This window comes from Helianthus annuus, chromosome 8 (assembly GCF_002127325.2).
Source record: "Helianthus annuus cultivar XRQ/B chromosome 8, HanXRQr2.0-SUNRISE, whole genome shotgun sequence".
NCBI lineage: Eukaryota > Viridiplantae > Streptophyta > Magnoliopsida > Asterales > Asteraceae > Helianthus > Helianthus annuus.
In genome coordinates, this window is record NC_035440.2 from 6521362 (window position 1) to 6532412 (window position 11051).

At 34.5% G+C, this 11051-nt stretch overlaps 1 protein-coding gene across 1 annotated transcript; it reads right to left on the reverse strand.

Annotated features, from left to right (window-relative positions):
* Nucleotides 1-5013: 5013 nt before the first annotated feature.
* LOC110869470 (zinc finger protein ZAT4) lies at nt 5014-7192 on the reverse strand. The gene has a single exon (XM_022118723.2). The coding sequence runs from the start codon at nt 6366-6368 to the stop codon at nt 5193-5195; it is 1176 nt and encodes a 391-aa protein (XP_021974415.1). The 5' UTR covers nt 6369-7192; the 3' UTR covers nt 5014-5192.
* Between the last annotated feature and the right edge of the window lie 3859 nt (nt 7193-11051).

Genomic DNA, 11051 nt, shown 5'->3' on the forward strand with positions numbered 1-11051 from the left:
TAATGATATTGATTTTATTTTAATTCAAGAGACAAAGAAAGACGATTTTATGCGGGTAAATGTTGCAAATTTTTGGGGCAATAAGGAGTATAAGATGGAGTATGTTAGCTCAACAGGTATGTCAGGCGGTTTACTTTGTTTGTGGAATCCAACTATGTTTGAGGCTACGAGTGTGGTTAAGAACAACAACTTTCTGATCGTGGGTGGAAAACTTAAAGGTAGCGGTTGGGCTTTAAATGTGGTTAATGTGTACGCCCCCCAGTCAGTCAGGGATAAAAAAGAGGTTTGGGATGAGCTTTCTTCGAATATGGAGAATACGGCTGGCATGTGGGTAGTAGGGGGGGACTTCAACGCGGTTAGGGCTCCCAGCGAGAGGAAAAATTCTAGATTTAACAACGCTTGCGCGTCGAACTTCAATGATTTTATCTTCAACTCGGGGCTGTTGGAATACGATTTGAAAGGTATGAGTTACACCTGTATCAGAAATAATGGCAGGAAATTAAGTAAAATCGACAGGTTTTTAGTTTGTTCAGAATATTTCAACCGGTGGCCTGATGCAACTTTCAGGGCTCTTCTGGTTAGTTATTCGGATCATGGGCCTATCTTGCTTACTTCTCAAGTAAAGAACTTCGGAGCGAAACCATTTAGAGTTTTTAATTCCTGGATAGAGAAAAATGGTTTTAAAGATGCGGTAGAAGCTTCTTTGGAGGGTTTCAATTGCTCGGGTCCTCCGGATGTGGTGCTTATTCAAAAGTTTGCTGCTATTAGAAAAGGAATCAAAAAATGGAAAGATGAGATGGTTAAAAAAGAGGGAGAAACAGCCAGTAGAGCTCTAGAAGAAATGGAGGGTTTGGAAGTTATCATGGAAACTAGAGACATTACAGAAGAGGAAGAATGGGCCTTTGTGGAGAATAAAAAAGTTTTGTTGGAGATTGAAAAAAATAAAGTGATGGATTTGAGACAGAAGTCTAGAACGAAATGGGCGTTGGATGGGGATGAAAATTCCAGCTTTTTTCATGCCCATGTCAATGCCCGTAAGGCGGTTAATGGTATTCCGGGCATCATTTGGATTCTACTTGGGTCAACAAACCGTCGGTCGTTAAACGGGAGGTAATGAAATACTTTAGATCGAGATTCACGGAAGAGGTGGTTAATAGACCGGCTTTGGAGTGTGTGGATATTAGTAAGTTGTCGGAGCTGGAAAAGTTGGGGCTCGTGGAACCGTTTTCTTTATTGGAAGTGAAGAACGCTCTAAAGGATTGTGGGGACGATAAAGCGCCGGGACCGGACGGGTTGAACTTTAGATTTATTAAAGCATTTTGGCACTTATTCGAAGAAGATTTCATGAAATTTTTTGATCATTTTTTCGAGCATGGGAACTTTAGTATGGGCTGCAACTCGTCTTTCATCACTCTCATTCCCAAGATTAAAGATCCGGTTGAATTAAAAAACTACAGACCTATTAATCTCATTGGGGTAGTTAATAAATTGTTATCAATGGTGCTCGCCAATAGATTGAAAAAGGTTATTGGATCGGTTATATCAGAATCTCAATCGGCTTTTATAAAAGGTAATTTTATCTTGGATGGCCCTTTGATTTTAAATGAGTTATACAACTGGGGAAAGAAGTTTAGGAAAAAGTTCTTTTTTCTAAAGATTGACTTCGAAAAAGCTTACGATAATGTAAATTGGAGCTTCCTTTTGTCCATTTTACATCAAATGGATTTCCCGTCGAGATGGTGCGGATGGATTAGAGGAGTTATTGAGTCGGCTAGATCGTCCGTGTTAGTTAACGGTTCGCCTACGTTTGAATTCAAGTGCTCTAAAGGTATAAGGCAAGGGGACCCGATTTCTCCGTTTTTATTCATAATAGTAATGGAGGCTCTTTCGCATTTGATTGGTAGGGCTAAGAGTGCCGGGGATGTGGTTGGTATTCAAACTCCAATGAACGGTCCGGTTATTTCCCATTTATTTTACGCAGACGATGCAATTATTTTGGGAGAGTGGTCTAAGGATAACATAGAAAATGTGGTTAGAATTTTGAGGATTTTTCATCTTTGTTCCGGATTAAAAATAAACCTTGCAAAATCTAATTTGTTTGGAGTCGGTATCGATATTGGGGAGTTGGATAGCATGGCGGAAATCATTGGTTGTCAAGCAAAGTCTTTTCCATTCAGATATCTTGGTCTTACGGTTGGAGCGAATATGAATAGGCCGGCTAACTGGAAACCCGTTTATGATATAGTTGATGCTAGACTCGCGAAGTGGAAAGCGGCTATGTTATCTTTGGGAGGTAGAGTTACGCTGATTAAGTCGGTTTTAGAGAGCCTTCCGACCTACTTCTTTTCTCTTTATAAGGCCCCGGTTCAGGTCATCAAGGATATCGAAGCAAAAATTAGGAATTTTCTGTGGGGAGGAGATCAGAATAATAGAAAAATTCACTGGGCGGCTTGGGACCGAGTGGCTTGTCCTACTGATAAAGGGGGTTTGGGCCTGAGCAGACTCAAAAATATAAACATATCTTTATTGGCCAAGTGGGGTTGGAGGTTCAAGGTGGACAAGGAGAAACTATGGGTTAAAGTCATCGAAGCGGTGCATTCGACAAAAAATAGAATGGATAGCTTTCCGGTCAGAAAAACGATAGGGGGTGTGTGGTGTAATATCATTAATCTGCTGGACAAGGTGTCGCTCGAAAACAAACCGCTGAAACAGTATATTGTTGGCAAAGTGGGATCGGGGGAGTTAATTCAGTTCTGGCTTGACCCTTGGTTGAGTATCGGCCCTTTGTTTCTTAGGTTCCCTGCATTGTTTCAATTGGAGAATAAAAAAGATTGCAAGATTGCCGATAGGTTTGGTCTTGTCGAAGGATTCTCAAGATTCAGGTGGCAGTGGACGCGTCATCTGAGCGTTGGTCAGGAAATCGACGATCTGATTGAGTTAAGTAGTTTACTGATCAATTTTGAATTAAACGATAACTCGGATAAATGGGCCTGGATGGGATCGGTCGATGGGCAATTCAGTGTGGGTTTGGTGAAGAGTCTTTTGTCTAAAAATCTGGGTCTTCAGGGGCAGTACATCCCGTCTAGATGCAAATGGATTCCCCGTAAATGTAATATCTTTATCTGGAGGCTCGGTATGGATAAACTTGCTACTATGGATGCGCTTAAGAAAAGGAATATAGAGTTTGGGAATCAGAGTTGCGTGCTTTGTGGTGAGGAGGACGAATCGGTCAGTCATCTCTTTACTTCGTGTTATCTGGCTTCGTCCCTTTGGTCGATCGTTAGTAGTTGGTGCAAAATCCCGCCGATAATGGCCTTTTCTGTGAAGGATCTTCTGGAGACGCATGAGAACATCGGGCTCAAAGGAAGGAAAAAAGAAGTTATTCAAGGTATCATTAGAATTGGATGTTGGTGTATTTGGAAGGCTAGAAATGATGCTAGATTTAACAATATTTCTGTGAACTTGGCGGGGATTATCACGGATTTGAAATCGGTTGGTCTGTTTTGGCTTAACTCTAGATCTAAGAATTATAATGTAAGTTGGAGAGAGTGGTGTAGTTTTGTGAATATGTAATTCGTTGTTGTTTTGTTTGCCGCCGATGCTTGGGGTTTTGGCGTGTTTAATGAAGTTCTCCTTTCAAAAAAAAAAAAAAAATGGTTAAAACTTAAAAGTTAAAACCATTTTAATAATCCTTTAATTTATATATCATAAAAAAACCAAAGTAAACTATTTAGAACAAGATTGAGTAAACTGCTAAAATGTTCCCTAAGGTTTGATCACTTTTACCACTTTAGTACAAAACTCAAACATTTTGAATCTAGGTCTATGTGGTTTCAATTTTGTTGTCATTTTCATACAAAAGCAAAATCTAGTCAGATTTTTCAATTAACATCCAACTTTTTTATCTTTTTCCTCTATTTTAATGAAAGGCAAAATAGTCGGATTTTCTTAATTTGTTATAATAAAACGTTAAAAAACAATTTGTCCTTCATTAAAAGAAAGAAAAAGACCAAAAAAAATGGATGTTAACTGAAAAATCCAACCATATTTTGATTTTGGATGAAAATTGCAACAAAATTGAAACCACATAGACTCAGATTAAAAAGAAAAATTAGTTGTTGACTAAAGTGGCAAAAATGAACAAACCTTAGAGACCATTTTGATAGTTTACTCAACAAGATTTCACATAATTACCAAGCATTTTTTAGTTAAGTAAAAGCAATTCTGTAGGACCCATTTGGTTGCTATGTTCCAAAACAGCTTCAAGAAAGTCCTTCCTTTGGCTGCCTACCACACAAACACACACACACTAAAACACACAAATAGCACCATTTAAAGACACACATAATGTACATCAAAACATGGAATCATGGTGAATTTTCAAAAAGTAAATCACCATTATTCATAGCACTTCCCACTAACACAATATGCTACCAAATTCCAATAAGAACAAGTCAATAAACCATACCAACAGTCAACACCAAAACATCTTAATTTCTTGAAATTAAAGCATAAATTCAAGATCTTGATGATTGGAGACAGAAGTTACCATAGCTACAGTCACGGTTGAAAAAATCTCGTCTAGGCTCCGATTAGGTGCCAATTAATCACTAATCGGAGGTTTACTGAGTAATGGCTGAGTAATCGCTAGGCGGTCAACGCTGGTCCTATTTCGGCCAAACCTTAGAAATTCTCTCCAATTACTTAAAAAAGCGCCCGACGAGAGGTTAAAACATGTCTATTTAAAAAGTTACATATAAAATGTGTGTGTATATAAAACTAAAATTACATATAAAAATCCTAATCTGATTAATCCAGATTAATAGCTAGTCTGTACCTCACCGACCGACTAGCGCCTACCGATTCTTACAACACTGGCTACAATGAAGATGAAGAAGCATGACTATATCTTGAAACAACTAAAACAAAACTGGGAAGTTAGCTCTGAACTTTTTTGAAAACTAAAGGCATATAATAAAAATTTATACAAAATTGACAAAAGAAGCATCATAAGATCTTGAAAACAGCTTAAACAAAACTGGAAATTTAACTTTAATGGTCTTGAATGAATTATAGAAAATGTTCAAAAGTTAAAAACAGTCTAAACAGTAAGATGAAAGACAGAACTCTCACCTCTCTAATGTCCTCTTTGAAACAACCAAAAACAAGTCCTATTTGCATTATTAATGACCCTAATCCTCTTCCGGAGCAGGGAGATTAAGATCAATCATGTCAGTATAAGTCGCTTCCACTTGTTCGATTGCTGCCACATGATCGGTCCTATCTTCAGAACCGTTGATGAAATGAGACCGTTTGTGACCCCCTAACGCTTGCCCTGACTTGAACATCCTGAAACAAATCGGACATTCGTGCCCTTTGTTCTTTTTCGGTCGCTCAAGTTTAGTCTTTTGGTTGCGTGCGTATTTGGCGTCTGAGCGGTTTCCACCTGCGATAAACGCGTTATTCTTTTTGTGACATGGTCTATGTCCTCCAAGCCCTTGAAATGAACTAAAAGTTCTGTTGCAGTTCACACATTCATATTTGTTTCTCTTCTTATACGAATCATCATCTCGACACGAACTAATTCTTTTGTTTAAAGAACTATCATACCCGAATTCCCTAAACAAGTTTCGTCGAATTTCTTGTTTTTCCTCATAAGACAAGTCTCTGCAGTTTCTTGATTCCACTTTCTTGATTCCATTCCTACATGACCCAGAATTCGAATTCTCAATCGCGAAACTATCAACATCATTCTTCGCCAAATTCCACTCCTTTCGACGGTTTTTCATCTCAACCGAAGACAGTTTGGCCTCGAATTCACCCGAGGTGTTGTCCGACGACTCCTCAACCGGATTAACACCACCCCAGTTCGAACTATCCTTCGATAACATCATCAACCACATTGCTACATCTTCTTGTTCAAACTCATCAATTTCGGAAACCGACGAAGACCCATAATTGTAATTGCTATTAGTACTATTAGTATTGGTTAAAGACAAAGAAGATGGTATAGTTACTACCTTCTTGTACCTTTTCGATTCGGATCTTGTCACACAAACCGGATCTTGCAGCTCGTTTTCATCGGTATCATCATCGGTATCATCGGTATCGGAATCACTTTCACTTGTCCATGAATCATCATAACCCTTCAAACCCCTATCTTTTTCGGAATGAAAAGCCATGTGACCACATAAAGCTTTCAAAGATTTAAACCCTTTGCCACATTGTTTGCAAATTTTCGCATTTTCGAAAGGTAAAGCTGCAGTTGCAGTTGAAGATGAAGATGCTCTCCAACTCTTTTTAGGGTTCTCTCTCAACCCATATGAACTTGAATTCACATTATCATTTCCATCATGATCTTCTTCCATCTTTATTCAACTTCTTGTTGCAAGATCAGATTTTTAGAAATACCCAAATTGTAAAAAAAAAAAAAAAAAAAAAAAAAAAAAAAAAAAAAAAAAAAAAAAGATGTAATTCAGCTGTTCAACTGTTGAAGGTTACTACATTTGCTGATTCTTGAACCTGAACCTGAACCTGAACCAACATCTTTAGGGCACAAATCCCAAGAACACACACCTTTAAAACAGATCAAAAGGTCATCAAATTCAGCAACTTTTGAACTTCTCAAAGCAGATCATGTGTCAGAAACAAAAAGATCAAACCTTTTTTTTTTATTTATTTCAATTTGGGGGAACTTCAAGATCAACCCAAAAAAAGAAAAATCAAGAAAGAAAGAAAGCAACACATAACTTTAACAAATCTGGTACCAAAACTTCAAAACACATATACACAAATGGAATGAAAAACACAAAAAACACAACACTATGCTTCTTGTAACACTCAAAATTGGTAAAAATTAATGAAAATTGAATACCCAGAAAATAAAAATCAAAACTTTGTGAAAAAGATTAAATTTTTAAGCAATTAACAGATGAAAAACTGAAAAAAGACTCCATGACTGTTTCATATGTGTGTTGTTGTTTCTCTCTCTATATATGAGTTGTAGGGGAGAATTTCATGCATGGAAGCAAAGTACTAAAAGAAGAGGAGAGAGAGAGAGGGGGTGGCACGTGTAATCAAGAGAGAGAAGCTCGTTGAACTGATCTGACGGTCGGTAATTGAGTTGGATCGAAATTGGAGGATCCAGGGTTTCATAAGGTTGGTTTTTGCAGAACAGAGGATTTGTTGAGTGAAGATTGAAGAACAAATTAATGAATTATTCCACTTTATTATTATTGTGAATTAATCTTAATAATAAATAATATGATGTAACGCATGTTTCACCTTTCAAGAATGTTGATTTATCATTTATTTATTTGGTTCTTTTTTAGATATACTTCACATTGTTAAAGTTAATCCGCTTTAATGTGGTGGATGAATGGTTGTTTAGATTAATTTAATCTTTATTATTATTATGGTTAATAATATACTAAATCCTATCATATTTCAAATATTTGTATTTCGGATTTTATAAAACAAACAGTAAATTGCCATTTTAGTACCTGAGTTTTTGTCCAAATTGTCATTTTAGTCAAAATAGTTTTTTTTTCCTCTTCTGGGTTCCTGATTTTTCCTTTTTTTTTGTCATTTTGATCACATTGCCTAACTTAGTTTAATAACCAGGTTATAATCAGGGGTATTTTCGGGTTAAATTATTATGAGGTTTATAAACTACCCCTGGTTATCACTACACAACAGTTATGTCAAAAATACCCCTGGTTATAACCAGATTTTTAGACTGAGTTAGACAATGTGATTAAAATGACAAGAAAATGGAAAAGTCAGTAACCCATAGAAGAAAAAAAACTATTTGAACTAAAATAGCAATTTGGATCAAACATCAGGGACTAAAATAATCAAATTACTTGAGTTGATATTTAAATATGACAAGATATGTTCGATAATAAATTACAACTTAGATAAGTAAATTTCAATACAACATTAGAAAAATTACGTTATCTTATGTAATATTTGTAATATAAATGGCCATATAACGTGGTATGCCACGTATTAAAAGCCAATGAGAATTAACTATCTTTGTGTTAAGGTGTGAACGAGTTAAATTGAGTTGTGTAAGGCTTGATTAGGAGTAACTTATAGAAGAAAAAAAACTATTTGAACTAAAATAGCACTTTGAACTAAACATTAGGGACTAAAATAATCAAATTACTTGAGTTGATATTTAAATATCACAAGATATGTTCGATAATAAATTACAACTTAGATAAGTAAATTTCAATACTAACATTAGAAAAATTACGTTATCTTATGTAATATTTGTAATATAAATGGCCATATAACGTGGTATGCCACGTATTAAAAGCCAATGAGAATTAACTATCTTTGTGTTAAGGTGAGAACGAGTTAAATTGAGTTGAGCAAAGCTTGATTAGGTTTGTTTTTGGCTCTTTTTAAGCTCTATTTTTAAAGTTAGAGTTTGGCTTGGGAGTAGTTTTCAAGTTCGGTGTCAACTCTTTTATTTTTTCTTAAATAGTTTATGTATTTTATGTGGTTGGATTCAATGAGGAACACCAAAAAATGGGTAACCAAGAAACAGTGTGTTTAACATTTTAACATGTTAAATATTTCATAAAATCAATTTAACATGTTGAAAATATTTTTTTATAATTTTTTTGAAGCTTTTACATATAAATACATATAAAAGCCTTTTTAATAAAAAAATTCAAAAATAAAAAAAATAAATAAAAATGCTCAAAAACAGTTAAAAGGTAAAAAAAGAGTTACAAAAATAAATTTTTTTATTGAAATAGCTTCTACATATTTTTATATGCAAAATCTCTGATTTTTTTAAAATATAACTTTTAATATTTTAAATTAATTTTCTATGATATATTTAACATTTAAAATGCACTGTTCTCTAGTTTCCTTTTTTTTAAATGTACCCTATGGAACCTCCCATTGTGTAAATGTATATAGAGTTTATCCTCCTCTTTATATAAACATTTAGATTAAATATTAATATTTATGTGTTACAAATTTTCAAATCCTCTATTAAATATTTGTAATTCCTTTTCATTTTTAAACAATTTTTTTGAGTTGACCAAATATTAAATATAGGCTTGTTTTCACCCTCTTTGGTAGGGGTGCTAACGGGTCGTGTTCGCGGGTTGGCGGGTTTAACCCGACCCAAACCCGAAAATTTTATACGAACCCAAACTCGACACGAACCCGAAAATTGTGTCTTACATATGAACCCGAACCCAACCCGAATATTCGTGGGTTGACCCGAACACGACCCGTTCAACCCGAATCTTTTTATTTTTTTTAATTTTTTCCATAAATTAATATATTCAATTTAAAATTTACTTAAAAAAACACAAACGTATATAATACAATTAAAACCTTATAAAGAAGCAACTTATATGTGCATATATATGTTGTAACTTTAGCTTTGGGAGGCTTTCAAAAAAAATGGAAATTTTCCTTTCTAACCCTAAACTTTTAATTTTTTGATAATTTAAGTTTAAAGTTTTAATTTTTGTTTCCTTTTAAACCCTAAGGTTTTAATCTTTGACAATTTACCCTAAAGTTTTAATATTTGGCAATTTAAGTTTCAAATTTTAATCTTTGTTTCCTTTTTAACCCTAAAGTTTTAATCTTTGACAATTTAAGTTTAAAGTTTTAATCTTTGGTAATTTAACCCCTTTGATTAATTTGATTTTTTCACTCCTAATTCAAAAGTTTCCATCTTTTGCGATTTAACCACTTTGATTTTCTTTTACTTATGTGTTGTAATATTGGCTTTGGGGGTTTTTCAAAGAAAAAATGGTTATGCATATGGTTGTTGTAACCTTGGCTTTGGAGGTTTTTCAAAAAAAAAATTGATGTTTTACTTTTCACCCAAAAGTATTTTATAAATTACTTTTAACCCAAAACTATTTGTTTTTTTTTTTTACTTTTAACACAAAACTTTTAATCTGTTGTAATTTATCCTCACAACTTTTTTTACTTTCAACTTTGGTCCTTTATATTTTTCATTTTCTGCAAATTTTTAGCTTTATCATTCGTTCAAAATTTTGTGACTTAACACACCACAACGTGCGTCTTTGGTTTAACGTTTTTACGTTTCGTTCTAAATTTTGCGGGTGAACGTTTTTACATCGTCTATTTTTTCCTGTTTGATAGGTTCAACAAAACGTGCGCGCACAAAATCGACTTAGTTTGTAACACCCCGAAAACGGGTTTGGTAATCAAACCCCGTTAGCACTAAAAGACAGATAAAATACCGTTAGCGGTAAAACTTACCCGGTAAATATTAGGATTTTAAATAATTAATCCTAATATTAAATAAGAAGTGAGTAAAAGCTTTTAATGAAATGAAATTTGTAAAAGTCCGAGTAACGGGACTTAAAATAAAAGCGGGTTATGACCTCCCGAACCCGTTAAGTTAACTAGGAATATTAAAACGAGTTAATAAGTGGGAATATTATTGAAAATAATTAGGTTGTGACCTAATTAATAACTAACCAAACACAAGGGGCCAAAGTTGTCAAGTGAGCAAACTAGGTTTAATAAAATCAAATAAATAAAACACAACACACACTTAGTGTGTGTGTGTGTGCGTGGGGCGACCAGGGGAAAGGAAAAGGGAGCCAAAACCCTAGAACTCAACAAATCATCAAATTGAAGCCTGATTCAAGGTCAAAATCGATGCATGAATATGTAGAAACGATCACCTAGTCGTGGGAATCGTAAGGTATGTCAAATTTTTGATGTTTATGAAGTTGAGATTTTTGATGAACTTGTGAAGATCGAAATTGAAGCTTGAATGATTGGTGTTTGGGTGAAACTAGGATGAGATTCATGCTTAGAAACAAACCCTAGTTGAAAACTTGAAGAATTAGTACTAAAACTAGGAATTTGATAATTACCCTCTTATGTGCTAAGTGGGTTTTGATTGTGTAGCGAAGATGATGATATGTTTATGCAAGAAATCATCATAGTTGATAGTTGATGAAAGATACTTGAACAACTTGCAAGTTTGAGTAATTGATCATAAGTGATAGTGGTGAATTTTGGATGTTAATCTT